Source organism: Lipomyces tetrasporus (genome assembly GCF_029532465.1).
Source record: "Lipomyces tetrasporus strain NRRL Y-64009 chromosome Unknown POJ06scaffold_13, whole genome shotgun sequence".
NCBI classification, from domain to species: domain Eukaryota; kingdom Fungi; phylum Ascomycota; class Lipomycetes; order Lipomycetales; family Lipomycetaceae; genus Lipomyces; species Lipomyces tetrasporus.
In genome coordinates, this window is record NW_026611608.1 from 619,902 (window position 1) to 643,434 (window position 23,533).

The following is a 23,533-nucleotide window of genomic DNA, read 5'->3' on the forward strand; positions in this document are numbered from 1 at the left end:
CTGTAAATTTTGCATGCCGCGCTGGCTGCCACGGACAGCGTTCCTGACAGCTGAATACCTCTGTCCAAGACCGTCCGGTCGACTCGCACCGCCCCCAACCATATATTTGCTACTTCGACCGCGCTCTTTCCCGAAACAACTAGCGGCCGCACGTACGCGGCAGTTCAGCTGTGCCAGAAGTCTATTGGATACCGTTAATAGCACGACGATGGCAATGGATACCAGTGGACCCCCCGGACCTATGGTGTGGATCGATTGCGAAGTACGGTCATGCACAATCTCGCCTCGCTAATCACATGCTGACATGTAACAAATTGCAGATGACTGGCCTTGACGTTGTCAATGACCGAATTATCGAGATCGCATGCTTCGTCACCGACGGGGACCTAAGCATCGTCGAACCGGTAAGCTTCTTTATCCTTACAGAACTGTCATGGCTAACTCGAACGGCTGAAGAACGGGTTTGAAGAAGTGATCTCGTGTCCGGATGACATTCTCGACGGCATGGACGAATGGTGTGTCAAACACCACGGTGAATCGGGGCTAACCGCCAAAGTGCGCGCGTCTACGAGCTCGACGAGGGACGTTGAAACGAGACTGTTGAGGTATTTGACAAGCCAATGCGGCGTTACTGAACCGCGGACGGGGATGTTAAGCGGTAATTCAGTACATATGGATAAGGAGTTTCTAAGACGGGAGATGCCAGAGGTATGGCTTTTGAATGCTGCATGTTGTCCGCTCCGCTAACTGTCTGTTTAGTTGATTAATTTCCTGCATTATCGTATTATCGACGTCTCGACTCTCAAAGAGCTTGCTAGGCGACGCAATCCGACATTGAAGGCGGCCGCGCCGGAGAAGAAGTACAGCCATACTGCGAAGAGCGACATTCTGGAAAGCATAGGCGAGCTCAAATACTACTACGACAATTGGCTATTCTCCGACAAGAAAGACGGTTCAGCCTGAGTAAATTGCATGTGTAATATAACATTTTAAACCTCAAATCCCAAACGCCGTAGATGCACCCCATCTATTTCTTTGCGAAAAATGCGGTAAGTTTAGACATGCCAGTCGTGTCCGCCTTTTTCAATTTCCTGACGCCATTGCTAGCGTTCGCATTCTTCTTTTTATTCTTGGATGTCTCATCCCCGTCCTCATCCTCAAACCTGCGCTTGCCGTTCCCGGCACCCGCTGCCATCATCTGCCTCATCATCTCCTGCGCCCTCGCCTTCTCCAACCCGCTCACAAACTCATCCAGCATCCTCTTCTCACTCTCAAACTTATGCACGAACTCTTTTGCCAGCGATGCCGGCAGGTACCCGGCCAATATGGCGATCGCGACCTGTCGTTTGGCCCTGTCGTACATCTCATCCGGTGTGCGCTCGTCGAACCTCACGGGCGCGAGCATGTTAGTAACGTGAGTTTTTGTTAAAATTGCTGGCAAATTATTCGCCATGCGTGCGATCCTTGACGAAAGCGTCCGGAACAGTTTTTCTCGCGACAGCCGGTAGCACCTGAGTCCAGCCGCCGGCTCGACCGTGTCCGTGACTTTATCGAGGCCAGATTCGAGAAGGGCCAGGATATGTCGGTACGCCGGTGCCTCAAGCTGCAGACAGTCCGATATGTCGTCCCATGTGCGGTATTGCGGCTCATGTTGCAGTAGCACGCGGAGCAGGAACAAGAACGGGGTCACCGGCGTCGCGATGTGCATCTGGGCCGACGATATTACTGAGCCGGTATCTTGTTCTGTCGGTGAAGTCTCAGACGCCGGACTCGATGCTGTTGAAGTATCGTCAGAACCCGACTGTGACGGGTGCGAAATAAGCGTCGAATGCGGTGCCGGGTGGTCGATGATGGTCAGCTCGTGAATCGCCAGTGGTGAACGCGTGACGAGATACCGCGTCGGCACCGCGGTTGACGGGTGTGGAAGCGCAATTATGCTGCTGATTGGCGCATTCGCAGTTGACTCGCTGTTTCCGGTTGGTATAATAAAGAGTCGTGACATTGTGACTACTTTCAGCTGTTGTTCAAATGTTGTGAAACGCATAAACTGGCGAGCCAGTGATGAACAGACAGAGTGCGGCTTTGGGTCTGACCCAACTCTTCCGACGCGACGCGCTTTGCACTGACCCGGGACACGCGTCGAACGCGTCGTTGCGGCTCGGACCCATCCCGTCCAGGTCTGGTTCGATGCTCCACTGGGCCGACTCACACAATTCGTCTACGCTTTCTCCATTTCAATCTTCCGATATGGATTCTCCGGCATTAGGATGCAAACCACCGGTGCCAGGAATTCCAAACTCGCCATCGCCGGCCCGGCGGTTCTCTTCGCTAACTACGTTGCCGGACCTCGGCGGCGAGCTGTCCGACTCCGACGACGAAGGTATGTCCCGCTCGCATTGTATCCTAAGTTGTAACTAACGATAGCCACAGAAATGCTCATGCTGAAACTATTGCAGTCAGAGGCCGAGCAAGCAAGGATACGCGCAGAACAGCAGGAACTCAAAGCCAAAATCGCCCTTCGAGAGCTCAGGCGCAAAAAGCGTCTTCGTCAGCACCAGCACGAGCACGAGCAACATGAATCTGCAAGTTTAGCTCTATCACCAGCCATTAGTCCTACTGGACACAAATCTGTACTGTCCACGCCGACGAAGCAATCGTCATTGGCGTTAGTGCCCGGCCTGTCTCCAGATGCGAACGCATCCCAAGACGGCGTGCCAGCGACACCGGACGATGCCGCTAGCGCGATGACGCCGCGGCGGTCGGTCCGCAAGCATTTCTCGCCCGAGCAGCAAAAGGTTCACAACGACGAGATCATCAAACGCCGCCGGCTAGATTTCGCCCCGGCAATCAAGAACTCGCTCCTACCCGCGGTTCTCCGGACGCCATCGTCGTCCGACAGCCATGCGGCCAACATATCTGCTGCGCTAAAGCCACAAGTGCTAGTCCCGAAATCGCCGTCACCGATAAAACCGAAGCGCGAGGACGTGATTCCATTGCGTCAGATGCTGGGCTTGGACAAGGGCCTATCTGCACACGACATTTCTCTAACGCATCGCAAGAAGCCGAAGTTGTCAGACACAGTGCCCAAAAGCAGTGTTATTGTCCGCCATACCGAGACGGGACGGACCGGCGCGCATGTGGCGCCGACTATGGGCTTGAAGTCGACCAGGATGGCGCAGGTTGAGCGGACGCGCCACGAAGCGGTCGAGAAACGGCGCGGAACAGCATATGCGGGGATTGCTGCCAAGCCGGTCGTTGGTGAGACCGCGGTTGGTACGGGCATGGCATTTGGAGAGCGTCTGATGGCTGCGCGACGACGGGGAAACGTGAAGAAGGAACCCAGTGATGCGGGCGACAGTTTGAAGAAGCGGTTGGAGAAGGAGGATGCGCGAAAGGCAGAGAAGAAAGGGCGACTTGTGGACGAGCGCATGGCATCGTTGAAGCGCGCTTCGCCTGCTGTCGTGTCTGACTCGACAACCCGTCCCCCGGACGACGACAGTGACGACGACTTGGAGGTCGAGCCGCCGTTGCGTTCGACGGATAAATCCTCTGTCAACACCAGCGACAGCGTCGCAACGACCACAACGCCGCCAAGTTCGCCACCTAAAACGGCCGAAGCCACACTTGGGTCAAAGTTATCGGGCACACAAACAGACTTGTACGACCCGTACACCAAGCTCGCGCTCTTGACACGGTACGTCTCGGTGGCAGACGTGGACGCATCCATGCAGCCCAAGAAGGTGTTCACGGTATCGAGCCTGTACGCTGCGGTTGCGCCGCCAGAATACGACCCGCCTGTGTACCCGGATTGGGCAGTATTTGGCGTTGTTGCACGGAAGTCGTCTATAATGTACACAAAACGGCGACCTACGCTGAAGAAGAACGAAGATAGCGTGGAGAGGCCAGACCCGAGTGAAAGAGATTGGAAGAAGGTCATTGCGAGTGCGACGGCTGAGCATGGTACAGCCGCCGCCGAACCTCGCAAACGAAAAGCACAAGAGCCGACGAAGAAAAAGGATGTTAACGACGACGAGGAGGAGAACATGCAGGCACGCCGGTACTTCATTCTCAAGCTGACCGACCTCAAACAAGACCTCGACGTCTTCGTCATGGGCCCGCCGCTGGACAAGTTCTGGAAATTACGACTGGGCGACGTCGTGGCGTTTATCAATCCGGGCGTGTGGCCGCCCAAGTCCGGCGGGACCGGGTTCAATCTGAACGTGACCGAGCGCGACGACGAAGTTGTTGAGGTCGGCCGGGCGCGGGATTTCAGCATGTGCAAGGCGCTTACGAGGAAGGAGACACCGTGTCGGAACTGGGTTGATTTGCGCAAGACGGAGTACTGTGAGTTTCACATCGAGCTTGCTGTGCGACGGACGTCTGGTCGGAGGGCAGAAGTCAACAAGGGGTGAGTCGGTTGTTGTAGATGTCGGTGATGCGACTGACGAGTAAGCCAGGACTACGATGTTTTCGCCGAAGAAGAACGGCCAGAGAATGATCATGACTCGCGGTGGTGGGCGCGAAGGATTATTGCCGGACCCTCTCGCTCCAAGACCCGATCGCGCGAACAGAAGTGGTGCAAAGATATATTGCCTCGAACGGTTTCAAGATGACGACACGATCTACACGCCCGCGCGCTCCACCTTCCGCGGGCATTAACGTGCGCCTATGTTTCAAATGTATATATTCATTAGAAGCTAACTACAATATTCTACAAGATTATGTTTATCAGGACAACGGCACGCTGGTAAACACCTTCTGGGCTAACTCTGCTAACACCCGTGCCCTATCCTCCCGCGGCAGTTCCTGGAATACCTCATACACAGCCTTGCCCCTGCTGTCCCTGATACTACCCAATTTCGCGCCAACCGCCAAACCAGCCAGTGCGCCTGGCACGTTCGCGATCGTGAACCCGATGACCCCGCCTGCCAGTCCGGTCAGGATCGTGTAGAACTTGCTGCTGCTGCGCTGCTCGTCGGGTGCGGCGGCTGTATCGTCGGCGTCATGACCGAGCGACGTCTCCGAGTCTCGGAACATCTCCTCAAACGCGGCCTTGAATTCGTTCTCGTACGCGTGCTGGCGGTCGGCGTCGTTCGCAAAGTAGTCCGTGCCGGTCGGTTCATGTGCAGCCCGGTGCCGGTCGTAGTCTGCGCGGCGGTCAGGATCGCCGAGGACGTAGTACGCGTCAGACACGCGCTGGAAGTTTTTGGTCGCCGCGGCCGCTTCTGCTGATGACGGCGGGAACCGATCCGGGTGGGTTGCTAGCGCGGCCCTGCCTGATTGTTAGCCGGCGCAAACCGATGAACGTAAGTACTACGTTTTGTAGTGACAGTAATGTGGGCTAGAAACCTACCGCTTGTACGCATCGCGAATCTGCGCCTGTGACGCAGACGGATCGCAATTCAGCGCCTTGTAATGATCCGGCAAGACCATTCTTTATTTACCGGCAACAATATATCTTCTATTATCGTCAGGTAAAATTTCTTTAGCACGGTTTGTTCTTCTCAAGTGACAAAAAGAGGTTAGATCGAAAGAAAGGCGACGTTTTCAACGGCAGAAAGGACACGATCACGACGCAAAGCGCTGTCAAACTCCGCCACAAGCTCACGAAGACATGACGTCATTCACCTCGCCATTTAAACTTTCAAGGTGCGGCGCACAGCTTGCGGTTAGGGCTGTCAAATTGACCCGGATGTTGCCAACTCTACAGATCACATGTACGATGGAGAAGCAGATCTATTTACCACATCACGCAGACCAAACCAACCATGATGTTTCTAGCAACATACAAAATGAGCCCATAATGAGAAAATTACCCAAAAAAGAAATAAATTCGTTAAACCAAAGAACCGAGTCGTGATTTATAAATACAATTTTCAGGACAGAATTAGTGGATGACGGCGGTTTGTTTGTTTCTCAGAGATTTGCCATGGATATGATAATTAAATCTTTGCCCTGTCTTCCAACGCTCTCTGGAGACGGCTGGCGACCGAGTCGATGAACTCCTCCGTAGTGACGTACGCTGAACGGTCCTTCTTGCCCTGGGCGAGCGCGAGGTCTTTGGTCATGATACCGTCGACGTTGACCGTGTCGATAGTAGCCCGCTCGAGAGTGTGGGCAAAGTCGACGACCTCGGGCGTGCCGTCGAGCTTGCCGCGCTGCGCGAGACCGCGGCTCCAGGCGAAGATGGAGGCGATCGAGTTGGTTGAGGTCTCGCGGCCCTTCTGGTACTCGCGGAAATGGCGGGTGACGGTGCCGTGGGCGGCCTCGGACTCGAACGTCTTGCCGTCGGGCGAGATCAGGACCGACGTCATGAGTCCGAGCGAGCCGAAGCCCTGGGCGACAATGTCGGACTGGACGTCACCGTCGTAGTTCTTCATGGCGATGATGAACCCGCCCTTGGACTTGACCATCTGGGCGACCATGTCGTCGATCAGCCGGTGCTCGTACCAGATGCCCTTCTCCTCGAACTGGGCCTTGAACTCGTTGTCGTATATTTCCTGGAAAATGTCCTTGAAGCGACCGTCGTAGCGCTTGAGGATCGTGTTCTTGGTCGACATGTAAAGCGGGTATCCCTTTTGTAACGCGAGCGCGAACGACGCGTATGCAAACCCGCGGATGGACTCGTCGGTATTGTACATGGCGAGGCCGATGCCGGGGCCCTTGAAATCGTACACGGTCTTGCGGTCCGGCTCGGAGCCGTCTGCGGGCGAGAAGACGAGCTCCAGTTTGCCGGCGGACGGGTAGACGACGTCGGTGGCCTTGTACTGGTCGCCATGGGCGTGGCGGCCGATAATGATGGGCTCGGTCCAGCCAGGGACGAGACGCGGGATGGCAGGGATGACGATCGGTTCACGGAAGACGGTGCCGCCGAGAATGTTGCGGATGGTGCCGTTGGGCGAGAGCCACATCTTCTTGAGACCGAACTCCTTGACCCGGCCCTCGTCGGGCGTGATGGTCGCGCACTTGACGCCGACCTGGTACTTGAGAATGGCCTCGGCGGCGTCGACAGTGACCTTGTCTTCGGTCTTGTCTCTATACTGGATTCCGAGATCGTAATACTTGAGGTTGACATCGACATAAGGCAGGATGAGCTACGGCCATTAACACTTCTCCCCGGTAAAGTCTCACAAAATAAAAATACCTTGTCTTTAATGAATTGCCAGATAATTCTGGTCATTTCATCGCCGTCGAGCTCTACAACCGGGTTCTTGACCCGGATCTTGGTGGACACTGGCACAGTGTTAGTCACAGAATGGGCAGAGCCAAATGAATTACCAACAAAAAAACTTTTTGCCAACCCACTAGCAAGCCAGTGTAAATTCGCCAATTGTGCGAACTACGCCTCGCGGTCCATGGGTTTTGGACCGGCAAAAAGTCCCAACTGATGCAAATTATTGACTTACATCCGACAGCCATGTTGAAGTGTGACAGACTGGCGAGAACAGGTCGTGCAATAGTAGGCCGGACACACGTGAGCGACTGGCTGGGTACGAGATTGGCTGCGGCAGCGGGGAGGTGATGTCTAGCTGCAGCGCGGGCGAGGCCGACAGAGCGAGCGAGGGCGAGCGAAGCCATTCTTATATCTGTGGGAGGAGGGGGGCGGGCAAGGAGAGCGGCTCTGGCAGGCGGTTTGGATCAGAGATGGGAATTGGCGGCGCGGCGTGGGGAAGACATGCTCCGGGTTCTCGTGAGAGTCGCACAACGTCGAGTCCGACGCCGCGAAACTCGTCGTCCGGCTGCGGCCCTTGCCCTGGCCACGGAACAAGTATCCACACTGTACCTTAGTTACCGCATTACGACAGACCGGGTCGCTCAAAGCAGATGTAAGTGCAAAATGGGCACTGCTTAGTACCCGCCTCGTCGGTAGCTGGTTGCCGCTTCCTGAGCAGAACATGCTATCAGGACAGTCGTGTGCCTGTGCTGGATTAGGGCAGATACGCTCGACTACGAAGATGAGGGCCAGGGCAAACCTGAGTCGACTCCAAAACAAGCTGGCAACAAGGCGGCCAGCGGGGCGCGATCGGTGCGGAGTTGGGCACGGCCTGGTTAGATCGGTGCCTGGCTTCCGATGCCGGCTAGTAGACGAGTGACTGTAACGGACACGCACCTTGCGAATATGAGATTGATATTGTTGACGATGGTGGGCGCAGTATCGGCGAATGCCAGAGATAGAGCTGGCCACTTGCGCCCGCGGACCAGATAATAGAGCTGACCAAGTCCAGATCAGGCGGTCACCGTGCTCTTATGTGGATTATCGAGAGCAACGTTGTAGACGACCATCATCGTCGTCCAGGCTGGCAATTGCGTGCGGGCAAACGGAGTCAGTAGAGTCCCCGGATCGACAGAGCCGTCGGTTTGCACAGCGAAGTCAGCTTCCCGACTATTTTGTCGGCTGGCTTCCCCATACCTGCCCGTCTTCGCGGCCCGCTCCGACTTTGACCGACGCTAGCACACGCACTCCAGTTGACCTACGATCATGCTACTGAACAAGTGAATACTGGCAACGAATATATTATACAACTGTCATACATCGCTGTCGCCGTCTGCCTTATTTCATTCCTACCATTATAATCACTAAACACACTAAATACAAACAAAAACGCCATTGTTGAAACGAAGTAATAGTAATTATATGCATATCGTCGAATTTTGTGTACGGATGATTCTAGCTGGAAGCGCTTGGGCCGTCGTTCGCCTCGCAAGTCAGGCAAACGCTCACAAGGACATGCTCTTCTTTATCTCTGCAATCGCAAGACCAGGATTCAACCCCTTTGGACACGTCCTCGAGCAGTTCATGATGGTCTACACCCGCAGTTAGTATCAAATCGAACTACCCGATCTACAACCAAAAAACTCACATGGCATCGATATAGCGACATCGAATTCTGCAGCGCAAGCTTGCGCTCCTCGGTCGCATGGTCACGGCTGTCTGCCAGCCATCGGTACGTCTGCAGCAAGATCGCAGGACCCAGGTACTCGGACTGGTTCCACCAGTACGACGGGCAGCTTGTCGAGCAGCACGCGCACAAAATGCACTCGTACAATCCATCCAGCTTCTTGCGATCCTCGATCGACTGCAGCGTCTCCTTGCCGTCAGCAGGGTAGTCCGCGCGCTGCAGATACGGCTTGATCGACTTGTACTGCTTGTAGAACTGCGTCAGGTCTGGCACAAGGTCCTTGACGACAAACATGTGCGGCAGCGGGTACACCTTGGTCGTCTGCGTCAGGTCCGGGTCGATGCGGCACAGGCACGCGAGCGTGTTGGTGCCGTTGATGTTCATCGCGCACGACCCGCAAATGCCCTCGCGGCACGACCGGCGGAGCGTGAGCGTCGCGTCCTGCTCGTTCTTGATCTTTAGGATCGCGTCCAGCATCATCGGGCCACACTCGTTCAAATCAACCTCAAAGTCCTGCATGTACGGCTTCGACGACGGCTCGTCTGGGTTCCATCTGTAAATCTTCAGCTTCTTCATCCGTGGTGTATTTGCCGGGCGCGCAGGTTCCGAAGTTGCTGTAGCCATGCTGCGCACAGAAGCGACCATGGGTGCGCGCAAAGTCGACGACGTCATGCTGCGGCGGACAGATCCCGCAATCGCGCTGCTCATCGTGGCAAGAGAGGTTCGGCAGGAGTTCATTTTCGCTAGTCAATTGACAATAGTGTGTAATGCAAATGGCACGCTTGAAAGTGAGTAACAGCGAGTCTGGAAAAAAGAGGCGAGCACTCACTACAAGTCGCTCACCATTTCACGCGGGGAACCTCCGAACCCTGGCCCGCGTTATAAACGCCTGGGCTCCGATTGGCTGGGTCGTCCAAATGTCAACTGCATTAATGGTGTATCTGTCGCATCGCGCGCTAGTTAGTTAGAATCATGCCCGCCTGCGATTGGTCGGTCATGTTACCCGGAATGTAACCGGGACCCGGCCGGCTTGTGAAGTTGTAACAAGCCGACGCATTGATATTTCTTCACTAATCTGCTTCTTGGTGCTTTGCTTCGATAAATCCTGTAATATATTGCCATTCACACTGCCAGTATTCCATGCACATTTCGCAAATGCTCGCCATTGCTCGCCAAAACTGCCTGGCAATGTCTGTCACGTGCACATATTCGGCAGTGCGGCACTGTTGCTGGGCCGACGATAATAAATTCCACCGGAACGCGTCGGATCCGGAACACACCGCACAATTCTCACACAAGTAGCCGAGCTGGCCCATGACCGTAGTCAAGAAACGATGTATACTGATCGCCTGTTTGGTATTCTCAAATGTGCAATTGGTTACAGATTTGCCGATTTACACAACGGCGGGCCGCAGAAGGCAACCGACTAGCCGACTTGGTAGTTTCCAAATACATGCTTGAATTATCAACCGTAGAAAGAGCTGAATACATTCCAGTGCATTTTATGCCTAATATACACTCAATCAAACTCTATCGTTTGTAATTGTCGTACAGTAAAACTAATCCTGCGCAGTCGCACCTGACGCAAATGTCACGACCTCACAGGCTAACGAATCCACATCTACCAGCACAAGCTGTCCAGTCTCAGAGAACTTTGGTAGCGCGACCAGGCGTACTCGCTGTCCGTCGTCACCCTCTATTATCTTTGTCTTAAACTCTGGCTGGTTCCCCGCGAAGAATAAATGTGGCGTTTCATGTAAAATGAACGGGTCGTAGTCACGGAATGGATAGCTCCCTATAATGCATCTTAGTCATCAGCAAGAACCGGCCTGCATGGAACTTTGACTTACACAACGTATCGGGAGCGGTCGGCGCACAGTGCTGCCATCGTAGCGAATATTCCATCATTTTCAGTCTGTCATCGCCTTCAACGTACTTGAAAATATCATCGATCGTCTGCCCACCGGTTCCAAGAATTCTGCAGATTGTTTAATACGTCTTCTTTCAAATCAAACCTGCAGCCGACCCTCACCGTAATCCTTCGACATCCCACCAGCACGGATTCGATACAGATCTAAAACTCGACCCCAAGAATCGTCGCGTCCTTGGAACCAGAGCAGGGTTAATCGGTTGCTGGGGAAACGAGTAATTCGTAGGATCCTGATCGCCCGGCATGATATCGACACAGACAGAATTACTCAAATCAGCAAGCATACTATCTAGCGCTTCCGTGGGTTTTGAGTTGTATGACGACGAGTCGTAGCCGTACTTTTTCTTCTTTTTCTGCGAGCTGTCTCCGTTTTCTTCATCTCGTGAAATCGGACTAGAGCGATTATTGGCGAACGAATTCCCGGCCACTATGACGTGGATGATCTCCGACGCGTGTTTGGAATCCTGCATTAGTTATTACAATCGTAAGCGAAATCATCCAGGATGATAACTTACATCAGAACCGCCGAGTTCACCCATGAGATACTCAAACAGCATAGACGTCTCATAGCTTTCGTGAACATCCCCGCTAACTTCCAACCCGGACACCAACGCGACGGATCTTCTCTCATGTCCTGTCGATACTGGCCTTGGCAACTGAGGCGCAAGTTGTGGATACCGGATATCAACGACATCGAAATCCCCGCTCGTGGTCTCGCTGCCCAGAACAGCAACAACACAGCCGGTGACCAGTAGCTCGCTTTTAATGGTCGATCCCACGAGATTGACTCGCCCGGATTCGTCTTCGAGCATAATTGAATCACTGTGCGGATCTGCGAACTTGTCTTTGGAGATCGGTGCTGTAGTCCAAAACTACGTCCGTAGCAATTAGCAAAAAAACCGATAAGCACCCGGAACGTAAACTCACTTCCTTCGTAATCTCGTCCAATATATTCGGCTTCAGAGTCATTTCCATGTACACCGTCCCGACAATCCAGCAGAACTCGCCTTGCCGAACGTCCAAGACCCGATCCACAGCCTTGACTCGCTGGTTCAAAATCTATGGCACACATTAGCTCTAAGTCCTCCCCACAGATGGACAATCACGTCAACCCACACTCATGCCATTCCACGCCTCCGCCGCAATTTTCGACACGCGCGGCTTCAGAACAGTAAGTCTGAGGAAGTACAAACTCGCGTACTGCTGCTCATATGTCTTTTCCGTATTCTTCAACAAAAATTCGTTGTTGTATTTCGATATCAGCGCTCTTGATGACGCCGGTCGCTCGAACGTGGGAAATGACTCGTCCTCTCTGCCGCGTTACGACGTTAGCATGAATTTTGGCTGCGAACAAGCAGAGGTTTACCTTGGATCAGATAGTAAGTAATTCGAGTCTAGAGTCGAAGATGACGCTACTGGCGACATCGTATTCATGAAGCTTGCAGTTGTAGCGGCTACGTGATGGGCAGTGCGACGCGAGAGACGGCAACTTGTCATTAGTGCTGCCAGTCGAATGTGCACACGCGCCCATAATAATTACTTGTACCTAATTGCAGCGTAAGTTGCTATTTAGCCTCACATCGAGGACACTTGAATTTGACGCTTATGGCAGGCATGGCAAACAATCGTGACCCCCAACGCCAAACAAATGCCAAATGAATTATTAAGGACGTAAATAATTATTCCTCTTTTGGGAAAGCATTAGTCAAACGGTAGACCCATAGAGGAAAGTGCTATTGTCCCTGAAGACTCTTGTTCCATAAACTCCCAACTTGTGAGCCGCACGAATTGTGCAACGTCACTAACTGTCTGGGTGAATCTCCCACGCGTACATATTTGGTGCGTTTTACCATTCTGCTCGAGCATCCACACGTGTATTAGCCTTGGATGTACCTCGTCTAAGCTCTAAGTCGTTTTAGAGATTTGGAGCACCAATATCTATGCGACTATACATCCCCAGGCGATCAGAGACCTGCAACGACGACGACGACGACCAGCAAAGACACCAAACTGACCGGTCGACCTCTTCCAATATGAGAGCCACACCTATTGATCGCGCGATTTCGAAGCATTCGAATCTGATGCTTTTATCATTTACCGGACTTGTTGTTGCGGCGTTTTCGTATGTTACCTTTTTTGGGACGTTGCCTACGGTTGCTTCGCCGGCGGACAAAGCTGTTTCAGAGGAAGACGAAGAGATGGATGAGGAATATGTGGAAGAAGAGACCGCGGATGCCAGGAAAAAGAATAAGCGGAAGCGGAAGGAACAGAGGAAGAGTCAAGGTTGAACGTATGCGTGGCAGAATCTTGTGAGACGACCAGAAGAGCATCCGGTTTGTTGCATGCTTCCGCCGTTGTTAACGACATTGGACTCCAGTGCGTTCTTTCGCGGACCTTGGATACCCCGACAATAGTACTTGGAGAAAGTCTAGCCCATCATTCGTTGTTTCAAATTCAATGACCACCAAAACGGCTGTCGAAGTAATTGGGTAGATATGAGCGCGGGCGTTCCAACACGTGGACTTTCTTATTACAATTAAATTATCAATTGATTGTATTGTATTCCATCAAACGCTTTTGAGCGTACGCTTTCGCATTACGCGTGAATCCATAGACAATTAGCCAGCAAGTATTATGACACCCAAATTATATGAAACCCGGCATCCCGCGTGCTCGTCACTCTAGTGATGCAATAGGAGTATGCCATCAGTTCGTTTCTCCCAGAAAGCGTGTATCCCCTGCACATGAAACTCTATTGAACGCCAAGATGAGAAATAAAACCGGAAAGAGAAATAAAATTACTCGATATCTATATATAACGGTAACTTCTATCCGAGCAACCACTAAAAACAGGTCATCGTCGCACTTCTTGATTGATTCCACTAATGAGCGGCACAGCTGAATTCTCTAGCATCTTCGAGAAGCTTGTGAGTGGCTGTATAGTGATAGTAGATACCACCGACAACGGCCAAGTGCCAAATGTTGTGAGACCTATTCCAAATGCCTGTTAGCGAATTTTCGCACACATAACCAGTGCCAACATACGCTCCAATCCAGTCGAAAATACTGCCCGGAAAGTATTTCTCGGGAAATAAACATCCGTAAACTACAACTCCTGCAACGTAGCATAGCAAGCTCTTCGATATTGGGAAGTAGAACGTCAGCGTGTTGATAATGCCTTTAGTGAACGACAGTTGGACGAGCCCCAAAGCTCCTGACATCGCAAGACTGACAAAAAGCGTAATTCGGAGCCAGCGGTTTTCGGGCTCGTCAAAGGCCGGGTGCCAGGCCATCACAGCACCCACAATACCAAAAAGAGCAGTCGAAGTCATGTAGACTGTCTGCGACAACGGCTGGCAGTAGAAAGACGTATACTGTGTCGTCAAAATGGAGCATGCAATAAGAACTGAGATTCCTGTGTAATCAACACAAGCGAAATACCGCTTATGAGATAGAATGCCGATACTGTTGAATGTGTGCCAAATCATGGACGACAGTAAACACTTCAAAGCCGCAACCAAGAAGATCCCAAAGACAACCTTGTCCCACATAGTGAATTTCTTGAAATCAGGCGATGATGGGTAATAGTACAAGGCAACGCTAAGCATCATAATGAAGCCGAAACCATGAGTCCAAATATTGCAAGTTTCGTTGTGGATCTTCACCAAACTAACAACGCATTCGGTGTAATTCGCGCAAAATCTATAGCCTCGGTAGATATACGGATTCTCCCGCCATTGCAAAGGCAGTTCTTCGTACGTAATGAGCCGTTCCTTTGCAGCCCTCAGTGCAGCCTCAATACTACGGTTAATCGCGTCCGCCGAATCGCTTAGTTTTGTGTCGACATTTTGGATAGTCTCGTTGACTGTTGTATAGCACTGTCCCTCCAGATCGGACAGCTTTTGCTCAAGGAAGTGCATTCCGGCAGCGACCTTGGACGGCAGAGAATCTTTGGTGGTAAGCGAATCGTTGTATCGCCGTTCGAGAATGGTGACAATCGCCTCGCCTCGTCGCCATCCTTCTCCAATAACTTCTCCTCCCAGTTTGCCACAGGATTCCTTCACGGCGACCAAGGTCTGGTATGCGTTCACTAGACTTTCATCAAGTCTGCTAAGTTTCTCTGCACTGTATGACTCCAGCGAGTGAAGCCGCTGTTCGAGGTGGCTCAAAAACAAGTCAAGCTGTTATTACAATTAGTGTGTGCAGACAAATACCTAACACAACCGAATTCATGCCTTGAGCAGAACAACCTCCTCCAAAAACTCCAAGTCTGTCGAAGGACTTTTCGAATGAGAATGGAATGAGTGGCGTCGTGCCGCGGACCGGACAGACGAGAACGAGTCCGCCTTGTTCAGGAGCGGCCGCGACTCGTCGTCCGAAACCTCGGCCAGCTCCATAGTAACAGTCTCTGTAACAGTCGGTGCCATACTGATTCCTAAATCTGCAAGTGACGACTGTTGCAGTGTTATAAAGTAGAGGACTTGTGGGCGGTGTTCGTAGAGGTGGGGACTTCGCATGAATAGAGCGACGAGGCTCGCCTCCTAGTTTTAAAGTTTCAAGCTATGCCGTATCACGCTGGATATCGCAGGGTCTGCGTCTCGTTGGCAAAATTGAAGTTTTGAACTAAGCCGTATTCGGCTACGCTGCTCTTCCGTGTGGTTACTGCGCCCTGGTCTCGAGAACTTGTCGAACGCAAAGGATTGTCAATGCACATATATGGTGTATTGGCCAAGAGATGCCACATATATGTCGTAAATGCATTGAATTCGGCGTATTTATTCGGACCAATCAAATGTTCGGAGGACGGCAGATGTGTTTTTGAAGGCAACTTTACGCTATTTGCTATTTCATGAAATCTGCTATGATCCAGGATTCGTTGTAGAGTATCACAAGCGGTACTAGTATGGTACGATTAGCGTACTGCCTCAAGAACGGTAACCTGCGTGTGCTGTCAATGACAGTTCGGCAGAGGTAGGATACGGGGCGCTGTGCTATTTTGTTCCAAACCAAATTCATAAACTAACTATCAATGAAAAAACGACCAAACGTGGTCGATATTTCGTATGCGTAACCAAACCATAATAATCAAAGCGCCCTTATAGCAACATTTATTCACCCGTTAATAATCGTCTGTCATCGGCTGGTCGATGAGCTCTACGCCTTGAAACCGGGCAGTCGCATCTAAAACACCAATGTTGTCAGCGCCAGGATCCACTTCGCCGACTAAGCTTCTTCCACGCGCATGCCGCAAGCTTGTCGTGCGTTCTGGCAAATCAGCTGAATTCTCAGTCACTCCATCGCTACCAGTCTCCTCAGAATTGCCTTGCAATGTCGACGAATTAGGCACAACGATTGCTGGAATGCTGCCCGATGAGTGTGGTAATTCATGATGACGAGACGGCGAACTAGAGATAGAGCCTGGATTATCGCCAAATGCCTGTGCTTCACCGGCTTGAACCGGATTCATGGACGCCGATGAATGCCGTCGGCGAGACGAAGGAGTCAGCACTATATTCAATGTTGGTTGCCCGTTATGACTATTAGGTGAGCCCGGTCGACTGTCATCTTGTGGAGCCGGAGACCCAATGTGTTCACCAATATAGCCCGTAATGTCAACCACTCTAGGGCGCGACTCTCGTTCGTTTAACGAGTCACCCCTCTTGACTTTAAGATTGGCCTTTAAAGTTCTGAAAATGATGACGCCATTCCGAATCAAATCGAGGACAAATCTGTGACTATGTAAGTCGTCGAGTGTAACTTGTGACTGGACTCTGGGACGAAGTAGAACTATGTGCGTTAGTTAGTACGGGACTATCAAATGTAGAAGTGGACATTCTCACCTCTAGACATCTCCTGGGCCAACTCAACCTCGTATTGCGGACCCAAACGAAGGACATTAACCAACCGCTGGAAGTGGAGAGTTAGAGTGACTAAAGTTTTCAACTTCTTTTCATTCAACTTTTCCAAAATATTAGTTAACGGCAATACGATCTCGCGATTATTCTGAACAGTAGCAAGGTCGATATCTCCGCCCCGACGAGAATAGTAATCTTTAATGGCGTCGTATAACCTTCCTTCGACCAGGGAATCTGGGAGCTCTAATAAATATAGCTTCAGAACGCTGGCGACAATGCTGGGCTGATAACGCGTGAGAACCTCTGGTGCAAAATTCTTCCCTGTATTTATTTCACTGCGTAGCTTATGCACTTCGGACAAGGGCACATACCGCAACCAAACGTCTCCCCGGACGGTATCGTTCTCGAGAGTGGGATAAACGTCTTCGAGATGCCTCAGGATAGTTGAGACGATATACGGGACGTCCCGCTGCTCTTCCTCCAAACGGGTGATGAAATCGACTCCGAACGTCTGATGTAAATTATTTCTCATAAATTCCGTTCGATAGACCTCCGTCTGAGGCACGAAATAGCCGGTTTGGTAGCTGGCAATCATGAAGTTAACGTCGTTCAAGGGCATGATGGTTTCGTGGTACAACTCAAGTTCGTCAACGATCGCCTGCATTCTTGGGATGCTATTCGCCATGCAGGCAGAGAAGACATTCAAATGACGCTTGACAGATTCTATCCGTTCAAACTCATATCGTTCCATATTCTTGAAATGAGAGATCAAAGTCTCCTCAAGATAGCACCGGGTCGTATCGAGTTGCTTTACTGCGGCCTTGTACTTTTCGTCTGCTGTTTGCAATTCTCGTTCAAGTCGTTCAAGAGGACTCTCGTCGTAATTCACGCCAGTGGCTGCATTGTAGAGACCTAACAAACTCTCGCCCAGTGCGCTCTCTTTTGCCGCCTGGGCGGGCATCTTTCCAGCCAGCACAAAAGCTTTCTTGTGCCATCGATAACGCATACGTGAGCTGTTGACGAACGTGTTGCCAATGTTTCCCAGCAGCCTGAGGAAGCCGTATTCTGCAAGGTCTTGACCAAACTCCTCGGCTGACGCGGTCGTCGTAGATCTCGTATTGCTTCTAATCCATTCGACAATATCAGCGCCTGAAGAGGTGTTGTGATACGTGCCCAATATGGCAACCTTATGATCTGATAGCGGTATCTTATCCAGCATCGCTGATAACATCTGTCCTATTTGATCTCTACTATACTCTATTCCTGCAATTGTAAAAAAGCTATCCTCATCATCGTCGTCGTCGTTTGATGCCAGGGAGCTACTAGTAGCAGCGCGGTCTATAGGTGCTGACCGAGTCGGGGGCCTGTTCTCGTCTGGAAATACCCCGCGGATAGGTGCAGCCGTCTGCGGACTATGTTCATCTTTCTTAGAACTTTCCATTGGCGGACTGATGGCTTCGTCCTTATTATATTCTTCTAAACTATTACGCTTGGAGCCGAATGTTCTCGCCGAATTTTGAACCTCCCTTTGCAGTTTCTTAACCGTGTCAACCATACCAGTCGCGTGCTTATATGATTCGCGTACCCTACGCTCATGCTGGATGGCGAATTCCGCGAATGGGTTAATGGCCATAGCCTGTATGCCTCTTGCAATATCTATATGTGCAGACCCTTTCTTGACGACCTGTTGCACAATGGCCTCATATGCTTTACGAAGACTGGCGCCCTCATCACGCCCGAATCCGTTGGCCGTGGGAGCCAGGTCCCTCGCCGCGTCTTCCAATTGCCTACCATAGCTTTCTTCAGCATTGCGTAAATTATCCATCAATTGGAGAATCTGGCTGTTTTCGTAAAAACCCTGAACTTGTTTGCCGTACAACACGTTCAGACCTGGGCACGAAATCGATTAGCAGCTGGCTCCGGGTCCATCTACCCCACACGATGGATCTTACCAGAATAGTAGTCGCTTGACCAGAAGGTCCCACCAAAAGTTTGGCTGATAGATTTGTCTCTCATTTTGACGCACAATCTAGCCTACCCAGTCCGCTGCTTCGGGATCGCTATCCGGTCAGCTGCTTCGAGATCAATATGATATAAGTGTTGTCGTTCCGTTGCCGCGCAAGCACTGGATCTGGTCAACGCAAGCCAACGTAAGGATGTAATTCGACAATAATAACAGGGAGTAACGTCTTGCCTCAGTATATATTGAGACTACCCCCGCGAATCTGAACAGAGAGACAGGAACAAAGTGAATGTAGTGACAGTAAACTCCCGTACTCATAATGCGTTACCCTCCCAATAATGGTGCTCAGGTTACGGTAGCGTACTTCATTGTTTCACACTCGAGGATCATAACCCCTGGATCGTAGTTATTCCAATCCACTTATACCTATACACAGTAGAGAGGACCACTCTCTGTTGTCTACGCCAAGATAACTTATGACCGCTAGCTTTCCTCGTAACATACAGTATTCTACCCCGGTATCGTGTAAACCGACATTCCCAATATGGTGTTTCCAAAGCCATTTGCTTCGTTTGTTTGAGTCTCTTCTAAGTGTCGATGGCAGTTCGTATACTGATTTGGGCGTTCTCTAAGTGCCGAGGCAGATCGTACGCAGGAAACTCAACTATCATTGTCGACTCCGTACCATTTGTGATCCCCTAACTTACAACAAATACACGAATTCCAATCGTATTTACATGGCAAAATTTTGATATATACATTCAATCATGCTGCTATCTAAAGCTGCTTTCTTACTCTTCAAAACACATGCGCCGCTTACTCCGAAATTTCAGCAGTTCCAAGGTCCAGTACGGCTTTTGCTATAATCTCAATACCCTTGTCTAGGTCCTCTTCAGATATGACCAACGGAGGAGCGAGTCTGATGATGTTTTCATGAGTTGGCTTGGTCTAGAATACCATTAGCGCGATTCTAACTGCCACCATAGACACACAGAATAAACACATACCAACAAACCTCTGGATTTCAACAAAAGGCATAGCTCCCACGCAGTCTTTCCATTGGCCTTCTCATTGTCGATGACAATGGCGGTAAGCAGTCCCTTTCCACGAACCTCCTTGATAACACCACCTTCCAGGCGCTTTAAGGAGGACATGAATCGCTCACCTAGATAAGCTGCTCTCGCAGCCAGGTTCTCATCTCTAATGACCTCCAGGGCAGCAATCGCTACAGCACTGGCTAAAGGATTACCGCCATACGTAGATCCGTGAGTACCCGGCTCGATGCAGAGCATGATCTCCTTCGAGGACAAGACAGCGCTAACGGGAAGAATACCGCCAGATATAGCCTTTCCTAAGAGAACAATATCAGGCCTCACGCCATAATGCTCGCTGCAAAGCATCTTTCCAGTTCTGGCGAGACCCGTCTGAATCTCGTCGCAGATCAACAGAACATTGTGCTTCTTGCAAAGCTCAGCTACCTGCGGAAGGTAATCGTCATCGGGGACGATTACTCCGGCCTCACCCTGAATAGGCTCAACCAAAAACGCAGCTACCTTGTCTCCAACCGCATTTAAAGCGTCTTCAATATCCTCAATATGGTTGAATCGAATCACTTTTTTTGTGCCCGGAACGATGGGTCCGACGTTCTGCAAGTACGGACCGTAGTTTTCTCGAGCTTCAGGATCAGTAGACATAGAGATTACGCCAAGAGTCCGACCATGGAAGTTGTTTGCTGCGCTAAGAATGATTGCCTGGTCCTCTGGAATGCCTTTCTTAAGGTAACCCCACTTTCTAGCGAGCTTTAGGCCAGTCTCCACTGCCTCCGCACCAGTGTTCATAGGTAACACCATGTCATAACCAAAGTACTATTGTGATGCATTAGCAAATGAAAACAACAGAAAGATCAAAGATTAATTACCTCCGTGATATACTTGGCGAATTTGGGAAACACATCATTTGAGAATGCGCGGCTGCTGAGGGTAAGCTTCTGGGCCTGATCAATCAGAGCCTTGATGATTTTCGGGTGGCAATGGCCCTGATTCACTGCGGAATAGGCCGAGAGAAAGTCCAAATAATCATTTCCCTGAGTAAAATAAGAAACATGTCCAATCGTCCCCAGTACGCTGCCAAATCACTCCTAATGACAGGACAGCGGAGATCTTTGCCAAATCTAAACATGAGGCACTACTTACCTCTGGATCATAAACATGCGCGCCCTTTGCGCTTGAAAACACGACCGGAAGTGGATGATAATTGTGTGCGCTGTATTCGTTCTCGTATTCAAGAGCCACGTTCGAGGAGACGGCGCTTTCCAATGGGTCGTAGTGTGCAGTAGGTTCTTTCGTCATTTTGCTCAAAATATTTTTAGTCAATGCTTGTTCCAGTACTATAATATAGTCGATTGGGAGTAATATGCGTATATATTTGGGGAAATAAAAAATGGCAAGTTCCAAGGAGGCAAATTTCTTCGGCGGAAGGTGCTGTCGCGCCGAGTCCCGTCATCGAGGAGCTTCGGGTGGGGGGAGGCTCATTTGACAATGTGGCGCACGAAAATTGCAGCTCCGTGCATCCAAAGTTACCTCCTGCATATACCTCTAAATATTAAACGTCTAACATTGCAATTAGGAAGTCAACAGACCATATCAGGCATAAATGGTGCACGCTTGGCCGTCGGTCTGATGTGCGGCTCGTGCATCGCGGGTCTCGAGACCTCAGCGTGATCAGATGAACAGCGCCACGAGGTGACGGGAACACAATAAGTAACGCATTCTTCGAGGTTGAAGGCGTCCCATTAAGCTTGTTCTTAATTAAACATTATGGCCTCATAAAATGCGGACCATATATTAGATTCGTAGAGTATGTACCAATATCCAAACTTTTTGGTCTCCAAATACAAAGTCCTCGACTGCCTAAGTCAACTTATAAACAAATTTTATCTTTGCATATGAATATAATCAACACTATCAATCTTGATTTGATGTTTATGCTCCTCCAACAGTACTTTGAGCCGCTCCTGTCTCCGAGGTGCAGATTCGTTATGAATAGGGCACGGCTCATCGCCACTGACATGTGCAGGCTCATACTTTCTCAATGCCTGCTCAATAGTCTTCATATCAAAGAGGAAGTTGCTGTTCTCATCAAGATCTGGTGATTCTGCACCCTCCAGTGCGTCACCCTCTTCATCTACCTCTAAATCGTCAACCCCATCTTCATCTTCTTCGTCATCATCATATTCTTCGTCATCGTCGTCGTACTCTACATCATCGTCATCATAGGACTCGTGAATACCACCTTCAAGTTCAGCTATTTTGTTTTCCAGCGCAATACGTTCTGCCTGAAGTGCGCGACAAAGATTTTCGAGCTTAGCCATGCGCTTCTTAGTGGTCTCAGCCTCCTTTTGCTGCTTTGTGCGCTCCTCCACCATTTCCAAAATATTCTTATTCATCGTCTCGGCCTTTTTGATGAGAATCTTGTTCTCCTTCTCCAACCTTTTTGTCTTTTTGGTCATCTGCTCCATTTCTTTCCTAAACGTCATGAACAAATCGTTAGAGTTGTTTAACGTGTCTTCGACCTGCTTGAACTTCTCGACATAGACATTGAGTTGTGATCTCAATTCAGTTTCTGTCTGCGTGAAAGTTGAGACTTGGTTAAGAAGCATCTTCGCACGTGCCGTCTCGGAGTCAGCAAGTTTTCGTTGTCGGTCATATCTCGCCATATAAACTTGAACTTCAAGGTCCTTCGAGCGAAGGAGTTTCTGCAGCTGAGCATCGCGCAACTCATATTGCTCAAAGAATGTCTTCAATCGGTCCTTGAGGACGTCATTTTCGTCAGCTTGTGCTATCAACTTCCCATGATTATGCATCTCCATTCTAGATTTGACTTCCACAATCTTAGACTCGAACTTGGCCGAAAGTTCGTCCCGCTTCTCTTGTTCGCTTTGAGCAAGCTTCTTGCTCTCGTCCTAACAGATATATTAGAACATGCCAATACAATAGCGAAGCACATTCACCAACCATAATACGCTTGTTCTCCTTCTGCAGCTCGCGGCAAAGATTTTCCAATTTCTCTCTAACAGATAGAGCCTTCTTCATCTCGCTTCGAGCCTGATCTTTCTCTTTCTGAAGCTGCTCAGCACGCTTCTTGGCCCGCATATGGTCTCGCTCATGGCGCTTCATCTCTTGAAATAGTTCACTATACTTCTGCTGAATAGCAGTAATTTTGCCAAGATAGTCTTCGTGGCTGTCGACGAGCTCCGTAAGCTCCTTGTTGGCCTTTCGGGCAGCACGTGCTATTAAAGAATGAGCTTCGAACGGTTGCAGACTCTCGAGGAAATGCAGCACTAACCCATGACTTTTTCTTCATCCTCTTCTTGGACGACATCAGACTCTAGCTGCGAAATTTTCGATTGAATAAGGTCATTCACCTATTCGCGTTAATATCTGGCTGGACGAAGACAATCTTCTCGTAAGCTACCTTGCCAGCATCCAGCTTCTTCCGGCCGCTAACTCTCTTCGGGCTGAGAGGCTGCAAAGTCGAGACCTTGTCAGCCTCTATATGACCGTGTGAGGTAGTTTCATGGTGATCGTTAGAGGGTTTGGTCAAGGCAGTGGCGTTGAGCTGGTCGATGAATGCTGGGTCTTTCGACAGGTCGTCGGACGTCGCAACAACGGGTGCAGCTGCCATTCTTAACGCGCATGTGGCACTAACCGCCGATACCCTAGGGCACAAGCTATATAATAGAGTGTACGAGTAGAAATGACACTATAGATACTGCTACAGTAATTTCTGGTCTAAATAGTAAGAGTAGAAAGATCGCTGCCGCCGAGATTGGAATACATTTACAATTCTCGGCGGGAAGTGCGGGTCCAAACCATACTACGAAAAC

General features: G+C 50.5%; 12 protein-coding genes across 12 annotated transcripts; 3 read left to right on the forward strand and 9 right to left on the reverse strand.

Moving 5' to 3' along the window:
* Positions 1 to 214: 214 nt before the first annotated feature.
* POJ06DRAFT_203361 (ribonuclease H-like domain-containing protein) lies at positions 215 to 963 on the forward strand (the record flags this gene model as incomplete). The annotated part of the gene is made up of 4 exons (XM_056185313.1): positions 215 to 262; positions 321 to 404; positions 457 to 708; positions 760 to 963. 4 exons carry the CDS (start codon positions 215 to 217, stop codon positions 961 to 963), a joined length of 588 nt encoding a protein of 195 aa, XP_056040272.1.
* Positions 888 to 2,036, reverse strand: POJ06DRAFT_44837 (ribonuclease H2, subunit B). The gene has a single exon (XM_056191049.1). It carries the CDS (start codon positions 2,000 to 2,002, stop codon positions 1,028 to 1,030), a length of 975 nt encoding a protein of 324 aa, XP_056040273.1. The 5' UTR covers positions 2,003 to 2,036; the 3' UTR covers positions 888 to 1,027.
* A 211-nt stretch (positions 2,037 to 2,247) lies between these two features.
* POJ06DRAFT_271844 (uncharacterized protein) lies at positions 2,248 to 4,659 on the forward strand (the record flags this gene model as incomplete). Its single annotated transcript, XM_056189530.1, has 3 exons — positions 2,248 to 2,380; positions 2,431 to 4,408; positions 4,458 to 4,659. The coding sequence occupies 3 exons, from the start codon at positions 2,248 to 2,250 to the stop codon at positions 4,657 to 4,659; spliced, it is 2,313 nt and encodes a 770-aa protein (XP_056040274.1).
* A 9-nt stretch (positions 4,660 to 4,668) lies between these two features.
* Positions 4,669 to 5,664, reverse strand: POJ06DRAFT_263507 (DnaJ domain-containing protein). Its single transcript, XM_056188887.1, has 2 exons — positions 5,354 to 5,664; positions 4,669 to 5,272 (listed from the first exon to the last, which is right to left on the reverse strand). Exons 1-2 carry the CDS (start codon positions 5,431 to 5,433, stop codon positions 4,729 to 4,731), a joined length of 624 nt encoding a protein of 207 aa, XP_056040275.1. The 5' UTR covers positions 5,434 to 5,664; the 3' UTR covers positions 4,669 to 4,728.
* Positions 5,665 to 5,718: 54 nt separating this feature from the next.
* Positions 5,719 to 7,718, reverse strand: POJ06DRAFT_263508 (uncharacterized protein). The gene is made up of 3 exons (XM_056188888.1): positions 7,407 to 7,718; positions 7,145 to 7,233; positions 5,719 to 7,094 (listed from the first exon to the last, which is right to left on the reverse strand). Exons 1-3 carry the CDS (start codon positions 7,576 to 7,578, stop codon positions 5,943 to 5,945), a joined length of 1,413 nt encoding a protein of 470 aa, XP_056040276.1. The 5' UTR covers positions 7,579 to 7,718; the 3' UTR covers positions 5,719 to 5,942.
* A 779-nt stretch (positions 7,719 to 8,497) lies between these two features.
* Positions 8,498 to 9,740, reverse strand: POJ06DRAFT_263512 (alpha-helical ferredoxin). Its single transcript, XM_056188889.1, has 2 exons — positions 8,862 to 9,740; positions 8,498 to 8,805 (listed from the first exon to the last, which is right to left on the reverse strand). Exons 1-2 carry the CDS (start codon positions 9,636 to 9,638, stop codon positions 8,719 to 8,721), a joined length of 864 nt encoding a protein of 287 aa, XP_056040277.1. The 5' UTR covers positions 9,639 to 9,740; the 3' UTR covers positions 8,498 to 8,718.
* A 225-nt stretch (positions 9,741 to 9,965) lies between these two features.
* POJ06DRAFT_263515 (DNA polymerase alpha/epsilon subunit B-domain-containing protein) lies at positions 9,966 to 12,319 on the reverse strand. Its single transcript, XM_056188890.1, has 7 exons — positions 12,197 to 12,319; positions 11,947 to 12,142; positions 11,758 to 11,889; positions 11,346 to 11,702; positions 10,933 to 11,294; positions 10,751 to 10,878; positions 9,966 to 10,695 (listed from the first exon to the last, which is right to left on the reverse strand). The coding sequence occupies exons 1-7, from the start codon at positions 12,262 to 12,264 to the stop codon at positions 10,460 to 10,462; spliced, it is 1,479 nt and encodes a 492-aa protein (XP_056040278.1). The 5' UTR covers positions 12,265 to 12,319; the 3' UTR covers positions 9,966 to 10,459.
* Positions 12,320 to 12,549: 230 nt separating this feature from the next.
* Positions 12,550 to 13,355, forward strand: POJ06DRAFT_263517 (uncharacterized protein). The gene has a single exon (XM_056188891.1). The coding sequence runs from the start codon at positions 12,771 to 12,773 to the stop codon at positions 13,116 to 13,118; it is 348 nt and encodes a 115-aa protein (XP_056040279.1). The 5' UTR covers positions 12,550 to 12,770; the 3' UTR covers positions 13,119 to 13,355.
* On the reverse strand, positions 13,356 to 15,400 carry POJ06DRAFT_263518 (hemolysin-III related-domain-containing protein). The gene is made up of 3 exons (XM_056188892.1): positions 15,066 to 15,400; positions 13,876 to 15,011; positions 13,356 to 13,821 (listed from the first exon to the last, which is right to left on the reverse strand). The coding sequence occupies exons 1-3, from the start codon at positions 15,345 to 15,347 to the stop codon at positions 13,713 to 13,715; spliced, it is 1,527 nt and encodes a 508-aa protein (XP_056040280.1). The 5' UTR covers positions 15,348 to 15,400; the 3' UTR covers positions 13,356 to 13,712.
* A 279-nt stretch (positions 15,401 to 15,679) lies between these two features.
* POJ06DRAFT_229013 (uncharacterized protein) lies at positions 15,680 to 18,920 on the reverse strand. Its single transcript, XM_056185771.1, has 3 exons — positions 18,638 to 18,920; positions 16,671 to 18,575; positions 15,680 to 16,617 (listed from the first exon to the last, which is right to left on the reverse strand). The coding sequence occupies exons 1-3, from the start codon at positions 18,699 to 18,701 to the stop codon at positions 15,950 to 15,952; spliced, it is 2,637 nt and encodes an 878-aa protein (XP_056040281.1). The 5' UTR covers positions 18,702 to 18,920; the 3' UTR covers positions 15,680 to 15,949.
* A 143-nt stretch (positions 18,921 to 19,063) lies between these two features.
* On the reverse strand, positions 19,064 to 21,255 carry POJ06DRAFT_263522 (pyridoxal phosphate-dependent transferase). The gene is made up of 4 exons (XM_056188893.1): positions 20,841 to 21,255; positions 20,567 to 20,731; positions 19,656 to 20,513; positions 19,064 to 19,596 (listed from the first exon to the last, which is right to left on the reverse strand). The coding sequence occupies exons 1-4, from the start codon at positions 20,994 to 20,996 to the stop codon at positions 19,465 to 19,467; spliced, it is 1,311 nt and encodes a 436-aa protein (XP_056040282.1). The 5' UTR covers positions 20,997 to 21,255; the 3' UTR covers positions 19,064 to 19,464.
* A 128-nt stretch (positions 21,256 to 21,383) lies between these two features.
* On the reverse strand, positions 21,384 to 23,474 carry POJ06DRAFT_263528 (myosin-like coiled-coil protein-domain-containing protein). The gene is made up of 4 exons (XM_056188894.1): positions 23,122 to 23,474; positions 22,993 to 23,071; positions 22,662 to 22,936; positions 21,384 to 22,609 (listed from the first exon to the last, which is right to left on the reverse strand). Exons 1-4 carry the CDS (start codon positions 23,329 to 23,331, stop codon positions 21,581 to 21,583), a joined length of 1,593 nt encoding a protein of 530 aa, XP_056040283.1. The 5' UTR covers positions 23,332 to 23,474; the 3' UTR covers positions 21,384 to 21,580.
* Between the last annotated feature and the right edge of the window lie 59 nt (positions 23,475 to 23,533).